Source organism: Nannospalax galili, unplaced genomic scaffold, assembly GCF_000622305.1.
Source record: "Nannospalax galili isolate Female #2095 unplaced genomic scaffold, S.galili_v1.0 scaffold739, whole genome shotgun sequence".
NCBI classification, from domain to species: Eukaryota; Metazoa; Chordata; class Mammalia; order Rodentia; family Spalacidae; genus Nannospalax; species Nannospalax galili.
Window position 1 is genome coordinate 27,542 of NW_008342028.1, and position 21,492 is coordinate 49,033.

General features: G+C 39.4%; 1 protein-coding gene across 1 annotated transcript in view; it reads right to left on the reverse strand.

Moving 5' to 3' along the window:
• The window catches only part of LOC103738029 (neuropeptide S receptor), a gene marked incomplete at its 3' end in the record, with an annotated part of 190,433 nt that overhangs the window by 6,087 nt on the left and 162,854 nt on the right, over positions 1–21,492 (reverse strand). The window contains exons 4-5 of the mRNA XM_008837834.1: positions 4,578–4,671; positions 2,248–2,449 (exon numbers count right to left, since the gene is read on the reverse strand). Of these exons, the coding sequence (XP_008836056.1) occupies positions 2,248–2,449; positions 4,578–4,671 (296 nt within the window). The remainder of the gene's footprint in view (positions 1–2,247; positions 2,450–4,577; positions 4,672–21,492) is intronic.

A 21,492-nucleotide genomic window follows, 5' to 3' on the forward strand; every position in this document is an offset into this window, starting at 1 on the left:
GTATATGTGAGAGAGAGCAGAAAACAGAGAGAGAAGAAAAGGGGAAGAGAGAGAGAGAGAGAGAGAGAAAGAGAGAGAGAGAGAGAGAGAGAGAGAGAGAGAGAGAGAGAGAGGTTAGATCTGAGAGATTCATATGAAATTATAGCAACTATACCAGGAAGGAGTTAATAGAAAATAAATTCCTCACAACATTCCCCCTGGGCCTGAGTTTGGTTCAAGAGGTGAGGATGCCATTTCCCCAAGAGAGAAAAGCTAGTTCTCAGCTAAGCTGATGGATGAGCCACAGGCTTCCCACCAGACAGGCAATGCCTCAGAGAAGCTCAAGGACAAGTGAGGTCACTACTAGGAGGCAGGAGCCAGCAGCAGGAGCAGTCCTTACAGAGGCTCTGCATTGATGAGAGCTGAGTGAAGCTTCCTTTTGAAACCATTTCCCAAACTCTGTGTTGTCTTTTCAAGGATGCTAAAAATCCATGAGTTAAATGGCAGGCAAGCTGGAGGAACTGTCCTAGTGTAATGCAGCCCAAATTAATCTGAGAAAGAAATTTCAGATAGTGATAGACCTTAGGGCAGATCTGATGGAAATAGGCTACTACCAGTGAAATTTATGCTTTGGTTGCCTAGGAAGCTCCAGCCTCTCCTTCTAGACTAGCCTCTCTCCTCTCCTTCTGTACCTTCCAACAGTATTGCTAATAGTTAACCTTGGCTGGTTACATTAAAGACCTCCGACAGTCAAAGTGGTGGGGGGCAGGGCATTAAGTTGAAATTAATGTAGATGTTAATTTGTCAGTTCAGCAAAGAGGACTGGCTGGTGTCTAATCTCAGATGAGCTATTGGCTGACTGTCCTGGTCACTGTCACTACCCAGCTAGGGAGCAAGTAAGTTAGCTTCCACTGGATGTTAAGATTCAACTTGAAGAAAGGTCAGAGGTCAAATGGCAATGGGTAACATTCCTCCCAGCTAGGAGTTTGAGACTAAACATGAGCATCAAGCACCAAACAGGTGATCTCAGGAAACACAAACATTCAATCAGTAAAATGAGCAACGAAATCAGTAAAATGAACACATTTTAAAACAATGGGGTATATTTCCCTAACTTCACAGTTTAGGAAAGCTCAAATAAAGAAACTGTATGGTTTTCCATTGGGCTAGAAGAAGAGGAACCAAGAGCTGCCTCCACTGTAGTCTTATGCACATCTTTCTAGAGAGTGGTTTGTCAATGTGCATCCAAGGGTCCTCAAGGGATCTTGAAATCCCTACTCCATGAGTTCCAAAGAAATAAGCAGGGACTCCTATGCAATTTCAATTTCAGGCATTTTAAAAAATTTCATTCTATACCATCATACCTGAAAGGCTGATCTGATTTTCCCAGGACATGAGATAGCCCATCTGAGCAGGTGAGAGAGGGGCACCCAAATGTATAGGAGCGTTATGGCCCGTACACACCTGCCACCAATGTACTTTTTCTGCAGCCTCTCACTGGTTCACACAGGCAGGGCTACTGTTGCCAGGTGTCCTACTGTGTGACCGGGGAGATTCTGCCTGGAGAGGGCTGCTGTGGCTGCAGGAGCAGGAGATCATTCTGTGGCTTGATTGCTAAGGCCTTTCACAATGAACTCTGCCTCCTCCTGCTGCCCCCAGTAATCAAGGGGAGGTCATTACCAACTCCCCTCCCCCACTGTCATTGCTTGCCTGACCACTCACTGCCTCCACCTCCTTCTGGTCTCTGATCACCAAGGAACCTGCTTCCTCCCTATATCCTTCTACCTGAGTCTTTTCCTCCTTCAATGGTGGTTTGCAAGAGGTGTTCCTTATGTGGACAGATCCCAGTGTCCACATACTCAAGTATATACTAATAGGTACACTGTTGTATTTTTTGTTCAATTTGTTTCAAGTATGCACAGGACAAGATGTGTAATCAGACAGATTTGGATTTCAATCCTGTGTGAGATTGGGTAAGATCTTGGGTTTTACCGTAGATAAAATGAAGAAATTTTTTCACAGGACTACACTGTGAAAAATAGGATAATTGTTAGCCAGTTAGCACAAAGACTGGGATATAGCACATTCTCAGGAAGTCTTTGTTCCCTGTTTCCTAACACTGCTTTGGCAGAGATAAGGTTAGCCTATGGTAACAGGAGATAGACTCTTGGCTCCTGACTAGTTTTCTCAAGGATCTTGGGATAAGAATGATCTGAAGGGACAAAGCAGGAAGGTGCTCAGGTGGAATCTGGTCTACCAGCTGCTTACCTGATGATTGTCAGGGGGATGAAATATACGAGGAAGGCCACAATGGTCATGTAGGGGGTCCAGTAGGAGTCGTCTGGCCACAGTGCCCAGCACTGCACCTCACCGTTGGAGAGTGTCCTTTTCCCAAATATGATCAGGGTGGGGATGGAGAACAGAAAGGAGAGGCTCCAGGCTATGCAGATGAGGACCTTGGCTTGCTTCTCTGCTCAAATATAAGGGAAAGATATCTGGGTACTGGGAACATGCTTGGTGTGTACATGGGGTCCACCACAGAGTCAGATACCCGTGTGAGAGACACTGGGACCTCTCAGTGTCCCCTACCACTTCAATTTCCTCATAAGCAAAATGAGTGAGACTCCCCCTGCAAAGCACAGCTCCCACCTGGAGGTGCAGGGTGGCCCATATCCTGCTGTTCTCAACCCCGAGGAGATGTTTCTTTTAAACTCATTTAGCTGGCTGATAAAATTCCGTCTCCATGTGCTTAGCCTTGCAATTCTTTAATTAATGGTCAAAATGAACATTTCTGCATGTCTTCTGGCTGTTTGCATTTCTCTCTTTCTATCTGTGTTTTCCAGTTTTTTAGTTGATGTGCCTATGTCTTTGTCAAAATTGCCGTAGGAAGGATATTAGCTCTTTGCATGTTATTTAAACGTTCCCATTTGTCTCTTTGCTTTTGTTCCTGATGCTTATTACTTGTGTAAGTAGTCTGCTACCTTCACACCGTGAAACATGATTTTCTTATTGCTTCTGCTTTTGCTGTGATTCCTAGAAAGATGTTTTCCTTGTGAAGATTATAAAAATTTTCTCATTATGTTCTGTTAGCACTTTTTTTTCTGAAGTTTGGCACTTCCAGGCCAGCAGGGGCCTGTTTTTAATTAGCTGTGACATGTGGTGATTTAATGGTTTTCAAATGGCTATAGAGGTAGTTCAGTATTATATATTAATAAACTCATTATTTTCCAACTGATTTGAAGTTTTATATGCCAATATATGTGCCTATATATGTGCATCTACATGCTATTTTGCTTTCGGTAACATTTGTTCTAATTATCAGAGTCTGAGATTATATTTTAATATCTAACACAGCACATTTCTCTTCAGTGTTGCCGATATTTTACTATTTCTATATTTTCTTTTCCTAAAAAAATATAATAGTATCAAATTCTCTGGAGCTGCTGGCTAAAGAAATTGCCACTTTAGTCAAAAGCAGTAAAAAAGAACTTCATTATCCAGACTATCTATCTATGTTGATAGACACTGAAATCCTCACAGCCCCTGGCTTCTTGCAGCTTTCTGATGACATTCTCTGTACTTTCCAGAAAGTTCTGCTTACTTTACTAACTTTGCTTTCCTTAAGTGGGAATTCCATGGATTGCATTTTAAATGTAGTTATATATTTTCCCTCAGTTTAGTTGTCACATTAAAAAATATATCTGATTTTTCCTGTGTCCTTATAGTGAGAATTTCAGTTTCCCTGTGCTCGTGGGAAGGTGAGGAAGGCATCCACACCAATGGCTCTTTCTGTGGGTCCTACCTAGGTGCCTACCATGGCATTGATGCTTCTTGGACCACACAGAGCCTCTTCATATGCTACATCCCTAGGCTGTTCCCTTGGGAAGCAGAGTTCCATTCCTCTCAGCTGGGTCGGGGAGCACAGAAGGCAGATGGAGGCCAGCTGTGGTTGATCCTCCTGGGAGCTGCCCTCTCTCAGGATCCCCCACCCCTGAGCTGCCTGTGCTCCACTCCTGCAGTGTGCACTGAAATTCATTCCATATGTGCTCCTAGCACCCACCCCAGCATTACCACCATCATCAACTGGGGATGTTATGGGTTTGTGGTTTCTCTAGTTCATTTTCTTTATTTCAGGGACCCTTGACCAAGGAGGTATTCCTCTACTTTCAATAAATTAAAGGTATTTTTTCAATTTTTCTACAGTTTGGGGGTAAAGAGGGTCAGGTGTTTACTTCTAGAAATTGAACAACATGGAGCGAGAACACTCATTTCTTTGTAAGGGGGTGCTTATCTATCAGCAGGGCTGGATGGGTAAAGGTGGAAAGGAAGCCTTTCTACAAGATCTGATAGCCACAGCATGGGGCCACCAAGGACTTCCCTTGCCTGCTCTGGGGCATGCCCAGAGTGGAGGAAACATTTCCTCCAGCATCCAAGCTTTCACTTCTCTACCTTTTGGACCCTTAGACCCAAAATGAAGTGGAGAACAAAGAGGGAAGAGGAAAAAGAAGGGTGTTGGGGGGAGAAAATATTAAAAATAAAATAGCAAAAATAACCCCACCCCCATCAAAAGATCTCTTTGTGAAAGAATGCCTGCTTACCTCCTTGAAGAAATTTCATGGGGTAAACGATGGCGTGGTATCTGTCTATGCTGAGGGACACCAGGACGTATGTAGAGGCATAGAGGAGGACAACCTAAAAACAGAACCAGAGGATGTATGTGACTTCACATGGGAGAGAAAGCACATAGTGTTCTTGCTACTTAGAAACCAGGGAATTGAACCAAAGAAGGGTTGGGCTAGAGAAGGCTCCTGGTCCTCCCTGCTGGGAACAGAGTCAGGCCTCCTGCTGACTTTGTACTGCTTCCTGTGATGGTTGAGAATGCCAACAGCTCTCTCTAGTCATTCAACTGACTTCTTGGAAATTCCATATTTCAGGATCAGTCTCTCTTGACATTTGCATGGTACATTTATTTGTAATTAACTTTTAAAGCTAAACTAATTTTCTCTGCCACAATTGACATTCCAGAATAATTAGAAACAAAAGTTCATTTGCCATTTATCAGTGAGAGTAGTTGGGGGGTGATAGAAGGGTTCAGGTTTCAGGGAGTCCACATGCTGTTCTGAGCCATTTATCATCTTCAGCTCAGACAGCCTGAGAGTGCTTCCTCCCTCCTCCTGGCCTCCAGCAGAACTGTGCATAGGGCAATCTCCTGAACCTCCTTTTCCTCCTCCCTGTTCTCTCTCTTTTTTACTCAACTCATCCATACCCTCTAAATATCTTAGAGACAGCTTTATTTACATACTTTGCAGAGGAGGAAATTGGGATATAAGACGTTAAAATCTCTTCTGCGAGGGGTTCATATTAGAACCTAATTAGATAGAATATGTCTGAGAGGATGATCTCATTAGAAATTTCCAAGTTACTTGAAGCCTAATTTCTACCAGCCAGCTGTATCTCACTACACCTCTTTTTGTAGCTAAAGTCTAAAGGACATAAAAGAGTAACTGGAAGATGGAACTTCAGAGATGAGAGACTGACTTTCTTTTAGGTATTCACTTTTATTCAGAAATTGTATCTTTATTACTCTTTCTGAGGTTCAGACAAATAACAACCCAATACAGTTGTACCTCAGTTTAGGATGGGGCTATGTTCCATAAACTGATTGCAAGTTGAAACATATTAATTTAATAATGTATTTAATAAACCCAACCTTCTGAACATCATATTTTAACCTACTTCAAATGCATTTAAAACACTTAGATTAGCCTCCAGTTGGGCAAGATCATTTAATACAAATCCGATTTCATAATAAAGTGCTCAGCAGCTTAGGTAATGTATTGACCATTGCACTGAAAGTGAAAACAGAGATTACATGGGTGTGCTTTGTACCGTCATGCAGTTTAATAACCACATGTTGAATAATCAGAAGTCAGGGACCATCTGTGCACTGTCATTCTTTATTTTTATCTCTATAACACAACCACAATGCATTCTAGCACTAATGTTGTGGAAGATGCCACAGGGAGAGGGTTATAAAGAATGAACAGAGATTGAAGGCTCCCAGGAGGGACATAAAAAAGGGACTGTTTTAATGTAAAAAGCAACCAATGGAGAATCAGATAGTGCATGGCTAAGACTAAAGAAAAAATTCAAACCAGTGTCTCCTTAGAGAAAACTGAGGTTTTTGTGATCCGTGAACAGGAGGCTGACCACACAGACCTGAAAAGGCAACGTTACATAGGGCTGGGAAAGAGAAGGCCAACAGGCTGAAGGTCCTGGCAGAACATTCCTAAGAGTCTTGGGCATGCATGCTGTCTTGAGTGAGGTGATTGATACAGTTCAGAATCTCAGACAGGAAACAGAGTCACCAAAACATATTTTTCAAGGCAATGGGCAAAGTTAACCAAAAAGAGATGAACTTTGAGATACAATCAAAAAGAGTATTTAACTTCTGAGATGAAACATCTTCAAACATCTCTGCACAGTAAAATAAAATAAAGAAATGCATTTCAAAAAAGAAATGCCAGAGAACACTATGAGAACATGTTCAGAATTTTGAAAGAAAAATTACAATCCAAGAATTTTGTAAACAACATTTCTGTGCCAAAGTACAAAACAGCTTTTTAAAGACATGTAGAAAGGAAGGAAATATAACCCCCCCCATATGCATCCTGAAAGTCCTCACCGAGAAAACACTACAGCTGAATAATTACAAACTCCCAAAGAGGATAAAACAGCAGCGTCTATGCTAAACAAGAAAGGCAGCAAAATGCTTACCAGACAGTTGTAAATGACTATTGAACATTTCAGGAAAAGATCTGGGGAGTTCAGTAAGGGGAGAGAGCAAAAAGAAAGGAGTTATCTTGCATTTCCACTTTGGTATTTAGATAGCTTTCCATTTTTACTTTGATAGAAATGTATCTAACTATAGTAAAGTAAAATAAAATGGAGAAAAATTAATTGCTTTGTCTCCTGTGATTACTGCGACAAACTGCCACAAACTTGGTGGTTTAAACAATATCAATTTATTCTCTCACAATTCTGAAGAGCAGAAGGCCAAAACAATTCTGCTGGGGCAAAATCAAGGTGTTGGCTGGGTTCCTGGAATCCAAGGAATCCATTCCTTGTGTCTTTGGGCTTCAGGCAGCTGCCAGCATTCCATGGCTGTGGCCACATCAATGCAATCAATCCCTGCCTCTGTGGATATGGAGTGTCCTGTCTGTGTGTCAGATCCCTCAGTCTTGCTGTAAGGATTGCAGGTGGGGGGCTGGTTTCTGTGGGGTGATCTTCCCATTTCATGATCCATAATTGCATATGAAAAGTCCTTTTTTGTCATATAAAGTAATCTAAATGGATTCTAAGGATTAGATTGTGGATGTTCTAGAGGAATATTTGTTTCAGCCAGTCACAATTAATAACCACATCAGAAACAAATAATCAAAGAGTAAAGTATAGCATAGAAAGGTTGCAATGAGGTACTGAAATAATCTTAAACACCATGTCCCAACCTTCACCATGGCCTAACCTTCATTTAAACAGACAACTTCCCCTAAGATCCAACTATATACTGTCTAGAATAGAAATCAATAATATCAAATAATATTAAAATTTTAAAATAGAGGGATGGTCAGAGGCATATCAAACAGTTAACCTTTAAAAGGGCTTTTGTTGAAATACTTCATAATACCAATCAAATTTAAGGTTAATAGCCTTATATGTGACAAAGAGATTATTTAGTCTCATAAAAGATACAACACATAATGGTAGTAGAATACTGATAACTTAGGTGTAACAAGTAATATAACACTAAATATATATAACAAAGAGTGTTCAAAGTTTTACAGGCAGAAAGGCCTACAAAAATGTAAATAGGAAAAAAAAAGCATTTAACACAAGAATATAAACTATCTAGACAACATATAAAAAAATTGATCAGGTACTAAACTAACGACAAAGAAAGCCTGTCAGTGGAGTCCAAAAAAGTAGAACTTATGCAGTTCACATATCTCAAACAACAAGCAACGAAACTGAAATTAGTAACATTTAAAAAATATACCACTTGGAAATTTAGACATCTTCATAATTAACTCAAGCGAAGAAAGAAATCAAAGTACAATTACTTGATTCATAAATGTCAACAATGGAAACTGTATACACCAACAACATATGGGGTGCTGTTCGGAGAGCAGATGGCAGCCTAAGGACATATGTCTGCATTCTCACTATCCCACCCCAAACTCTGACAGACATGACCCAGGGAATGTGACACACAAGGAAATTCTATAAAGGGAAGTGAGACTTAAATGCTGGAAGCAGAAAAATTTTACTTAGAAAAATGTCAGATTGGATTTATATAAAATAGGATTCTTGGACTGATTTAAAGCTATACATTTTGTTTATTAGAACAATATTTTTTTACAATTTATGATAACCTGTAAAAAGTACAGAGAATTCCTCTGTTATCCTTTACACACTCATACAGTTCACCTTCTGATAACATCTTGCGTTGGTATGGTATTAAAACTGCTTAATCCATACTGATACATTAACTAAGCTGCATGATTTGTGTTACAGTTCAGTCTTGGTGCCCTGCATTCTGTGGGCTTTGATAGTTGCATAATGACACATACCTACCTTTAGTTTTAGACAGAGGCACTTCACTGACCTAACAGAGCCCTGTGATTTGTCTATTCATCTTTTCTTCTTCTAAATCCCTTGTAACCACTGAGTTTTAAAACATAGTATATATCTTATCAGACTAGCTCCTTTAACGTGTGCCTATTGTTCCTCCGTGGGTTTTCATGGCTTGCTTTCACTTTGTCTTATGCCTCGTAAGTGGACGAGCCACACTTTGTTTATCAGTTGACCTGTTGACATCTTGGTTATCTCCAGGTTTTGGTGACTACAAATACAACTGCAAAAAAAATCCCTGTGTAGGTTTTTATATGAACTCAGGTTGTCCACTTAATTGTGGAAATACTTCTGATCACAGTTGCTGGGTTGTGTGGTGAGATTGTGCTTAACTTTGTAAGAAACTGTCAATGCATCTTCCAAAGTAGCTGGATCATTTTGAATTGTATCAATAGTGAATGACGGTTCTTGTTAATATACATCCTTAGTGGTATTTGGTATTCTCAGTTTTTCCTTAAGTTGGTCATTGTATGTACTGGTACCTTGTTTGGATTTGCAGTTCTCTAATGATATGCGTGCTTGCCATCTTCTTTAATGATGCTCCCATTTTCCCCTATTTTTAGGAGGATTGTTTTTATATTGTTGTCTTCTGAGATTTCCTATGTTCTCCTCTAATAGTTTTATACTCTTACATTTATGTTTGTGATTCAAATTGAGTACTTTAAAAGGTATAGCTGTTTATGTTTTTAATATTTTATTTTTTATTGCACACATCAATATTTTACAGAACAAATAAAGAACTCCCTAATGGTAACTGCAATTATACAAAGCTCTGATTTCTGTCCATGTAGATACCTAAGACTTAAGCAGTCTCAGTAAACATAATTTATGTTATAATTAATATTTTCATTATCATTTAAACATTTTTTGCATACAATTTTGTGTATATGAGTATTATTAGTGACTATATAAAATTTATGATAGTAATTACAACACACCAAAATTTGCTTACCTATTTCTCAATGGATGGACTATAAAAAAAGTCTTGGCCTTCCCAGGACTGTCACTGCCCACATTGCTGGTAAGGCCCTCTCTATTCACATTGTCTTCCCTCTGGAATTCCATTCTTGCTGTCTTCCCAGGATGGCCAACACCCAAATTGTTGGTAGGTGCCATTCTCCTTCTCCCTATGGAATCCCAACCCACCACCTTCCTAGGCCCACCATCCTGCTAGAACTCTCTCCAGCTTTGCAGGACTCACATAGTCCTCTTCACAGGCAGGGCCCTCACCCTCTCCTCCTTTGGGCACACTAACCCCGCTATCCCAGGTCTCATGACTCTCTCTTTGCAGGACTTCACCTTTTGCTTTGCAAGCTGAGTCCTTACTTTCCCCTCCCTTGGGGATTCAAACCTTCATCCAAGGACCCACATCTATTGCCTATTGTCTCTGTAGGATGACCATGCCATCCCCTCTCTCTGGCACGTGAAATCTGCCATCCCAGGACCTTCTTAGTGTATCTGCTTGCTCCCTTCCTACTCTGCCCTTTGGTACCCAATCACCACTATCTGAGGACCTTGAGCCTCTGCCCACTTCACTGGTGGAGCCCTCACTTCCAAGTCCCTCTGGCTCTCTAACTGCACTGTCTGAGGAACTGTGTGGACTGCCTTCACATTTCACAGAAAGTGGTTTCACCTACACCCTTGCCGGCACCCCAATCCTATCAAGACTTGCTGATTACCTGCTCAATCCCAACTACAGAAGCCACCCCCCCATTACCCACAGGCATGTAAATCCTACATGTTGGAACTCATATGGAGCCCCTACCAACTCCCCTAGTCAGAGGCCATACTTCCACTACCTAAACCTCCCCACCCCCACCCCCACCCTGATGTCTCAGTACTTCCTGTAGTGACAGAGTCTCAGATCAGAGGTCATAGCCATGTGGGTTTTCAACACCTAAAATCCCTACCTTCTCAAGACTGGCTGCAGAGCACCTGCCTACTTCCGAGATCAGAGGCTACACTCTGCAACACACCCTTGTCTTTTTAACCCCTATCTTTTCAAGGCTATTGTATGAAATGTACAAAAGCTCATTAAAAAGATATGATATACTTTAGCTGTAGAACATAGAAAAATCAATCTCATGCCAACCAGGAAACTTCTTCCCTATTGGCTAGCCTTTACAGTACCAAAGGGCACTATACAGGTTGCTGGAGGACATCAATGGTTTTAGTCAGTGCTGGACCCTGCATGCTGCAATACCTACTTTCCAGGCAAGAGGTACCTACCTGTGCATGACTGTTATGGGGTAACTAACTGCTTTCTGATTGGATCTGAGGCCTGCTACACAGGAGAAAACTTCATGGCTGGTACTATAATCCTGATCAAGAGCTGGGAGGTCACAGACACTAGGGTAGAATCTGTTATTGTTATTTTGTTAAACGATCATGTTGTCAAAGTGTCTATATTACCCCTTACCCAAGGCTCAAGAAACATTCCAGAGGAGGTGAAAAGAATGTAAGAGCTAAAGGATAGGGAGGAATGCTGTGAAATGCTGCCTCTGGACATGACATGGCTAGTGCACTCATGAACTTACGGCAGCTACGGTTACCTGTACGAGGTGTGTATAAAACCAAACCACCCACAATGACTGCATAGATGGAGAAAGCGCTCTCTAAGCATCATCCCTTACTAAGGAAATATCTAAGGAGATAGTTTCTGGGGTATGGAGAATCATTCATTTTGAGGATCTGACCACTGGTAGGATTTCCATGCTCTAGTGGCTGGCCCCACACCTATGGGCAGCACTTACTGGACTAAGTGGCATAGTAAAAAAAAGACACGAAGTATAAATGGGAACATGTCAGAGAATACGGAGGAAATTGGAGGGCATATGTGATAATATTTCATTGTTTACATGTATACTATTCTCAAGAATAAAGAAAAAAATTAAAGGCACAACCACCCACCTACCTCTAGATACCCAAATCCCATCACAGAAACATGAGCAATAAGAAAAACTAACATACCTCTCCAAAAACCACCAATCCCATAGTAATGGTCCCCAATGAGAACAATTTCAACAAAACTTAATGGGATTCAAGAGAACAATAATAAACTGTTCAAAAAGTTCAAAAATTCAAAGAAGACATGAATAGACACTTAAATTAATTAAACGAGGACAGGGATGTGCTGATTGATGTCCAAGAGAAACAACAAAGCAAGAGCTGAGTGAAATGGGGATAATTCCAGACCTCAAAATAGAATTCAGTAAAGAATGAGAAATGCTGAAGAAATCCCCCCACATGAAGCCAGAAATGAAAAGATGCATGTCTAAGGAAAAAGCTCAGCGGAAAGCCCCATCAGACAAGTGAGTCACATGCAAAAGAGAATGTGAAGGCTGAAGGACAAGATAGAGAACTGGATCATTTAACCAAAGAAAATGATAAATTAAAAAACACAGTGAAATATGAAAGAACTTTAGGGCACCATGAAAAGACCAAATCTATGAATTATTAGCATAGAAGCAGGTCAAGGGCATATCAAATATTTTCAATAAAGCCATAGGGGAAAATTCCCTAAATCTTGGGAAAGAGAATTTCATTCAAATACAAGAGGCACATAGAACACCAAACAAATAGGACCAGGAAAAAAAAAAGCTCACCATACCCTATTATCGTTAAAATACTGAGTACATGGAAAAGGAAAGGATGCTGAATCCTGCCAGAGAGAAAGCCCAATTCTAATACAAGCCAGAAGTGCTTGGAGTAATGGACTTCATGTTCTGACAGACCACTGATAATGACCAAAAGTACTATACCTGGCAAAATTATCTGTCATAATTGCAGAAGGAAGAAAAATTCTCCTTGATAAAAATGGGATAAAGGGCCAGGCGTGGTGGCACATGCCTTTAATCCCAGCACTTGGGAGGCAGAGGCAGGTGGATCTCTGTGAGTTCGAGGCCAGCCTGGTCTACAGAGTGAGTTCCAGGCAGCTGGAATACCCTGTCTCAAAAAGACCAAAAAAAGAGAGTAAAAGAAATAGGATAAAGGAATTTACAACAACCAAACTGGCCTTAGAGGTGTATTTCAGACCGAAGTGGAAGATAAGCATATCCAAGAGGCTACAGGAAGAAATTAATGATGATAGGACAGTAATGCAAAGTGGGGCTAAAAAGATAAATGCCACAAAGTTAACAAAATGACAGCAATTAATACACATCTTTCAATAATAACTCTGAATATCAGTGAGCTCAATACCTCAATCAAAAGTTACTGGCAAGATTACAAAATTCTTTTTGTTGTCTGTATGAAATCCATTTCACCTTCAAGGATAGATATATTATCTTAGAGTGAAATAATGGAAAAAAGTTTTCTAAGCAAATGGCATCAAGAAACAAGAAGGCATCCTTATTCTAATATATAGCAAGATAAATATAAATACTAAATGGGCACGCTATTAAAACCACTCCTAATGACTTACTGTTATACTCATAGATGAGTGTATTCTCAACACTCATCAGAGCAGCTTTATCTTGAAGTAGATGACAATTAACACAGAAACTCAGAACTGGTCAAGATTTGGAGACTAAGAGACTGTGGAGTCCTCGGCCCCAAATGAGACACCAATGTCACATCTTGTCCTCCAAAGACTCAAGGAATTAAGGCCAATAATTGACAAATGGGACCTCATAAAACCGAAAAGTTCTGAATAGCAAAGGAAATAGTGGAGTAAAGAGGAAGCCCACAGAATGAGAATCTTTGCCACCTATAGATTAGAGGATTAATATACTTTATTTACATTGAACTAATAAAAACAACCAAAAACCAAAACAAAAACAATCCAATTAAAAACTGGGATATGAATCTCTCAAAAAAAGACTTAAAAATGGTTAAGAAATGTCTTTAAAAGGGTTCAAGTTCCTTAGCATCAGGGAAATGCAAATTAAAACTACTTTGGAATTTCATTTTACCCTAATCAAAATGGCCAAGATCAAGAAAATAACTGACAACAAATGCCAGTGAGGATGTTGGGAAAGGAGAACCCTCATTCCCTGTTGGTGGGATTGCAAACTGATGCAGCCGCTACAGAAATCACTGTGGAGATTTTTCAAGAAGCTAAAAATAGACGTACCATGTGACCCAGCTGTACTGCTCCTTGGTGTACATCCAAAGGACTCCGTATCCTTCTATAGAGATACAGCCTTGTTAATTGCTCATCTTTTCATAATAGCTAGGAATTGATCAGCCTTGGTATCCTTTAAGTGATGACTATATAATAAAAATATGGTACTTATACACAATGAAATTCTACTTAGTTGTAAAGACAAAAAGAAATAATGAAATTTGAAGGTAAACGGATGGAACTGGGAAATATTATACTGAGTGAGGTAATCTAGACCCAGAAAGACAAATGCCAATGTTCTTTTTGTGGAACCTAGCTCTGAATCTTTAGATTTGAATATATAGCCTGAAGTAACTGCAGAAGCCAGGGAATTAGAAAGGGGGAGGGAGGTATTTTAGTTTACTTTCGATTGCTGTTATAGAGCACGCTTACCCAAAACAACTTGGGAGGAAAGGGTTGATTTCATCTTAGACTTCCAAGTGACAGACCATCATAGAGGGAAGTTAGGGTAAGAATTCAAGGTAGGAACCTGGAGGCAGGAACTGAAAGACTATGGAGTAACACTGCTTATTGGCTTTCTTCCCTGGGCTTGCTCAGTTTCCTTTTTTTTTTCTTTGATATATTTATTTATTTATTTTTATGGGGCTTTTGGCCACTCTAACATTCCTCCCCTCTGAAGAGGTAACCCTAAAATGTTTTAAGGATTAGATACAAGCTCCCAAATACTTTTGACATTTTTGGCCTTTGGAAGAGAGTATGTTGCTAAGAGGCCCAAGGACATTTTGACTTTTAGCCAGAAAAATGGCTACTTTTCTTTGGGGTCTTTTTACCCTAACTGCCCAAATTGCCAATAGGGAATAGGGATGCAGACCACTCTGGCTTCTTCCATACTGAACAGGGACTCAGGGTGAGGCAATTGGAGTACCCCTTTAGTGGATCTATCCAAAAGACTCTTAAATTGCATAACTCTTATCTCTAAGGGGAAAAGAAAGTCCTTGAATCTTGAATAGGAGATGTGAAGGAGAAGTAAAGGCGAGAGTAATTAGCGTTACAAGTTCTAGAGAGGGAACTAGAAAAAAAGTCAAAACAGGGCAATTTTCAAATATTCATATGAGAGTCCATTGGAATTTCTTGACAAGGGCTTCCAAAAGCATCCCTCTATTGGGTTCCTTTCTTATACAGCCCAGGCCCACCTGCCTGAGGATGGGACCATTCAGTGTGCTGTACCCTCCTATACTAATTAGCAATTAAGATAATGTCTCATAGACATGGCCACAGGACAGTCTAATGGAAGAAATTCCTCAATTGACACTCAGTCTTCCCATGTGTCTCTAGTTTGTATAAAGTTTACAAAAATAACCAGCACAGAGGAGAAGGAACTCTAGAGAGCATAGTAGCTAGGAAGAGGGAAGGGAAAAACAGGAGGGGGTCGACTTCAACTGTTGAGTGGGGAGAAAGGAGAGATAACACTACAGATGTTTGAAAGGCTTTAGGGAAATATTATTTTATAAGTTTACTTACAGTACATAGATAATATGTATGTGTATGTGTGCACACATACTCCCCTTTAAGCTATATAAATGTATTTATGCCACACGGGGTAGTAATGTTCCCCTTAAGAGTCACAGACTTTTCTAATAAAAACCCTGGTGCCAGGAATGGGAAACATTCCTTCAAGTTGTTGATCAGGAGAGTCTAAGAGACTCCCAAAACAGCTATTGCCATTGTCCTTGGGTACATCCCAGAACTTAGAGATAAGACCATATCACTGAAGATACCCACACTTAAGATACAGGACATGGAGGAATCGAGCTGCAACTGACCTGGAAGCCTCCTCCATGAGGTCTAGCTCCCATAGTATCATAAGGTGCTGTGCAAGCTGCCAAGGGAGAAAAGCAACCAATAGTTTTATTGAAGTGTAAAACCTATGAAGGACAACAATGACCAGTCCAGCAAGATATTTCTAGTATTGCAGTAAAAGTTATTTTTTTGGGGGGGGGTAACTGACAGCTGTCTAATTGAACTAAAGTCCCATTTAGTAGGAAGAATTCTGTCCCTGGCACTGTAAACATAACCAGCTACCTATTACTGCTATTTTCCCAAACCAATATAATTTTGAACTATATTCTAAATACTTACCCTTATATCCACAGATAAGTATAACTCTTATCCCTCATCAAAGAAGCTTCTTCTTTCAACAGACAGAGTCTATTACAGAGATCTGTAACTGGTCAAAATGCAGAGAACAAGTGACCATGGGGTTCCCAACCTCAATTGCTATATCTGTAATGCAAACCACACAGCTAAGGCTCAGGGTACATGTCAGAGAAGGAGGCAGAAAGAATATAAAAGCCAGAGGACTAGAATGCTTGCCTCTAGCTGGTGTCTTCTAGACACGACAGGGTGCTATCCTAAAATCTCCACAATACGGTTGCCTAAACAACCTGTGTAATGACATCAGTTGACATGCTGATATGGGTAGGGGAAATTTCACAAAGCCCCACACCTAGATGAAGAGTTGCAGGCAATCAATGGCTGCTGAGAGAGGGAGGATCAGCTTTCTCCAGGGATGAGCTCCACGACAGGTTATCCAATCCCAAGTGGTCAGCCCTAAATAACACATGTATATATAAGGGACACTGAATGGAGTAAGTTTTACACATATAATATATATGTATATACATCATTGTTACATATATATGTATGTGTATTAATGATAATTATAGAAGAGACCATGAATTTGAGAGAGGATGAAGGGGACACAGTGTGAATTGGAGGAAGGAGCAAAGAAGGAGGAACTAGTATTTTGTGTATGAAATTCTCAAATATTTAAATTAAAAAATAATATGCATGTTGTTATTGTTAGAGGAAATAGTCTATAAATGCCCATTAGATTGAATTGGTTAATATTCCAGTTTATCTCAACTGGTAGTCACTTAGCTCAACTACATCTCTTTTTAATACCCTATCCATTGCTGTCATTCAGTCTACTATTCACAAATACGATGGCTAACACATTCTATTGTTGTGAGAAATAAGTACTATAGATTAATTAAGAATAGGAACATTAAAGTTTTTATTTTACTTTTATTTATTCCTTTTCTTGTCCTTTTTACTTTAAGTTAATAGGAATTTATGATTTGTGTCAGTTTTCTTTTTTTGGAAAAATTTTTTTTTAACATTTCAGGCAAGGCAGGTTTACACATGACAGATTTCCTAAGTTTGTTTTTCTTGAGTCTATTTCTTCTTCACTTTTAGAAAATAATTCTACTCATTAGAAAATTATAGTTTTTTGGGATTTTTGTGCATTTTGTATTTGAAAGCTCTGCTCCATTCTCTTACGTGCCAAATTTCTAGTAGAACATTTTAATTTGTGCTGGAGATTTAACCAGGTCTCAGTGCATGCTAAGCACATTTCTACAACCTAGTGATGCTCCTGGCCCCTGAAAATTCACATTATTCTTTCTCTACAGGTAAGGAGCCCCTTCCCCTAATAGTCTATCAGAATTTTCTTCTTGTCCTTAGTTTTCTGAGATTTGAATATGGTGTTCCTAGGAGGACATCTTTCTTCAATTAATTGACCATTAATTTTAGGGCTCTGAGTTTTCTGACTCTGTGGTTTGGTGTTGTCTATTAATTTTGGAAAATATTCATTTATTATTTCAGTACTTTTCTTGCTCTTCATTTTCTGGCAGTACCATTGTGTATGTTCTCTGGCTGTGTAACCATTCCACACTTTTTAGATGTTCCATTGTTTTAAGAAAGCAAATTTTATTTTTGGAATAGTTTTATAACAGTAAAATTGAACAGAGATTGCCCATAAAATTCCCTTCCTCTACCTTCTCAGGCCCTCCCTTGCCATCAAACTCCCACACTAAAGCTTTACAGTTGATGGGCCTGCAGTGACACATCATCTTCACCTAGAGTCCATCGTTCCCCCAGCATTGAGTATTGTATGGACTTTGACAAATAATTATTATGGTGGTTTGAATGAGAAATCCCCAAAAGGCTCACACATTTAAAAACTTGGGCCCCTGTTGGAGGTGCTCTTTAGGATGGACATACAACTTGTAGAAAGTGAAGAAGTATGTCCCTGGGGTGGGCTTTCAAGTTTATCGCCTCACCCCACTTCCGTTTGCTCTCACTGTTTTCTTGTGTACCAAGGAAGGTGAAGCATGACAGCATGACTTGTGCTGGGCTGTGTGCTGCTGTGCTACCTATGCCATACAGACTCTGTCCTTCTAGAATCCTGAGCCAAAATAAGTGTCTTCCTTAAGTTGCTTCTGGTCATAGTATTTTAACACAGCAACAGAAAAGTAACTAGTACATTTATTATCCCATGCACTGTGCCATGTATACACCACTGTAATACCAAGTACAACATTTCCACTGCCATTGAAATTCTGTATTCCATCTTTTCATCCTCCCTTATGCCCAACCCATGGGAACCATTTGATTGCCTCCAAGTTTTCACAATTATGAAAAAAAATTCTACTATACACATTCATGTGCAGGTTTTGGTGCGGGCATCATAAATTTTTCAGTTCATTTGGGCAAATATTAAGAGCTACAGTTGCTTGATTATATGTTACCAGTACAGGTTTTAGACTAAAGCGATAAACTGTCTTCTGAAGTGGGTGTGTAATTTGGGCATTCTGCCAATACTTAATGAAAGTTCTTATTGCTTCACAGTCTTACGGACATTTGTGTGATTAGTTTTTCAAATCTTGTTCATGTCGGTAAACCTGTGTTCGTAGCTCAATGTGATTTCCATCTGTCCTTCCCTAGTGACACATAATAACATGTCCCTCACACTTGCTTTGCACGAGGTGTCTCTTCTTTTAACTATTTTTAAATGAGATTTTTCATTTTCTTAAGTCTTAAGGGCTCGTTATATACATTTTAGTAACTGTCTTTTTTTCAGATGTCATTTGCAGACATTTTTCTTGGTTAATTATTTGTCTTTTCCTTCTTTCAAAACCTTTTTCCCCCCTCATAAACAGAAGTTTTGAATTTATTTATTTATTTATTTTTTTATTTTTTTTTATTTTTTTTTTTCATTTTTTTTTCTCATTGCAGCTGGTTTGTTTGTTAGTTTGTTTGTTTGAAGCAGGGTCTCCCTGTAGCCCCAGCTGTCCTGGAACTCACTATGTAGACCAGGCTGGCCTTGAACTCACAGAGATCCTCCTGCCTCTGCCTCCCAAGTGCTGAGACTACAGGCATGCGCCACCACGCCCGGCAGAAGTTTTGAATTTAATAAAGCCCACCTTGCAAATTCTTTTCTTCACGGATCATGGCTTTTGTGTTTATCTAAAAATCAGTAAGGGGGGATTTTATCCTATGCTGTGTTCTATAAATTTCATAGTTTTGTATTTACTTTTACACCAGTGATTTATATTGATTTCGTGATGCCTAAAAGGTCTAGATTTGTGTGTTGCATGTGAAATCTTTTTGCTCCATTTCCATTTGCTGAAAAGATGGCCCTTTTCTTCATTTATACCTTTTGCTATTTGACAAAACATTACTTGATTATAATTATGTGGGGCTATGTTTGGGCCTGTTACTCTGTTTTGTTCATCTATTGTTTGCACTTTGACCATCCACAATAGCTTTACTGTGGCTTTATAGTAAAGCTGGGTAGTGTCTGTCCTCAAATTTCCTCTTAAAGGAAGTTATTCTCTCCAATTGTGTCTTTTCCTTCTCCTCCTTTTCCTCCACGTCCTTCCTCCTCGTCTCCCCTCTTTCAATATTATGCTTCTGACCTGCATCTTTTCCCTTTCTTTCTAAATTTTAGAATCAGTTTGTCAATAACCACAAAATGACATGCTAAATTTTGGCTGGTACCGTGCTGAAGACACAAAATTAAGAACAGGCATCTTGCCAACGTTGACACTTCTATACACAGAATAACTTTCCCTTTTCTTAGCTCGTCCATGATTTCTTTCAGTCAAGTCACAGTTTTCTTCATGTAGATCTTATGCATATTTTTAAGAATCTGATACTGTTGGAGACCACTGATTTACTTGAACTGATGCTGCAGACACTGCTTTACCTGAACTCTGCTGAAAGCATGCTTGACCACCTGCAAGGGTACCTCCAGTCAAGAATGACTATGTGGCAAGAACTGCATAGGCATGTGTGATGAGGCAGAAGAAGGAACACAGTGCTCTAACCCCAAATTATACAAGGAAATGACACTCCGACCACTGGTGACAATGCCTTCTAATGCTTAGCTAACTTTCACTGTAGTAAACTGATTTTTTGCTTCAAAATAATATACATAGATGTCTTGAGGAAATTTACTCAAGACTGACTGCACTGAGTAGAAGTCACATTGTTTACCCTGCCTGTACCAAATTAAAGTAATAAATACACAGTGGGACAGGAGCTCCTCTGGGTCTCTGTTCCCCCAGCAGAAATCCTCCTGGTTCCCTACTCTTGAGATTCTAATTAAGTGTTGTGTCTTTCTGTCATGCTGTGCCATCCCCCTTTGAGGATTCTCTGAACTCCTGACATGCTGGACATAACATGATATATTCCTTTTTGGGTGCTATGCAGATGATATAAGGTTTTTTTTAATTTAATTTAATTTAATTTTTATTTATTTATTTTTTGAGGCAGTGTCTCCCTGTAGCCCCAGCTTAATTGGAACTCAATATGTAGACCAGGCTGGCCTCGATCTCACACACATCTGCCTCCCAGCTGCTGGGATTAAAGGCGTGTGCCACCATACCCGGCACATGATGTAGTATTTTCATTTCAAATTCCATTTGCTCATTGGTGGTCTGTAATAATAAAATTGATATTTTTGCATTAACCTTAAAATCTACAACTTCTCAAAAACTCCTTTTTAGTTTTCAGAAGGGTTGTTTTGTCAATAATTTTAGAGATTCTGTACTGATACCATTTCATTTGTGAACAGAAACAGCTTAATAGTTTCTTCCCAAGCAACAAAACTTTGTTTCCCTTTCATCTTGTTACATTATGTAGGTCACATGTTGAAAAGATGGTGAAACCCTTGCTTTATCCTTGAATTTGGAAAGAAAGCCTCTTGCTTATCACTATTAAGTATGATACTACCTATGAGTTTTTTGAGGACATTATTTGCCAATAGAGAGGAAGTCCCTCACTATTTTTCTGAGTCTTATTTTTTAAAATCACAAATGGGTATTGGATTCTACAGTTTTTAAAAATATAATCACATGATTTTTCTGTTTTAGCTTGAGGACCTCTGGATTCTATTAATCTTTGAATGTCAAGCCAGCCCTGTGCATTTGTGGATAATCCCGCTTGAGTTTGATAGAGAGTAATTTTTGTGCACAATTGGCTTTGATTTGCTAATATTTGTTGAGGAACTTTACATCTACACTCATGAGAGTTATTGGTGTGTAGTTTTCTTTCCTTACAGCATCTTTGTCTGGTTTTAGTATTAAAGTAATGCTGACCTCCTAGAATGGGTTAGAAAGTAGGCCTATATTTCCGTTTTTCACTATTGTGTGATTTTATCTGTAGATTTGTCATTTGTGACCTTCATTGTGTTATTTTCCTTATATACCTAATTTGTTGAGCATTTTTATCATGCACTGATTTTGAATTTTGTCGTGTTTTCTCTACATTTAGTCAGATGATCACATGCTCCTTATGTTCAATTTCTGTGGTCTATCAGTTTTTGACTTCTCTGTGTTCTTGCATCCTAGAAATAAAATCCAATTGCTCATTATGTACAATCGCTTAATGTAATGTGGAAGTTATTTTGC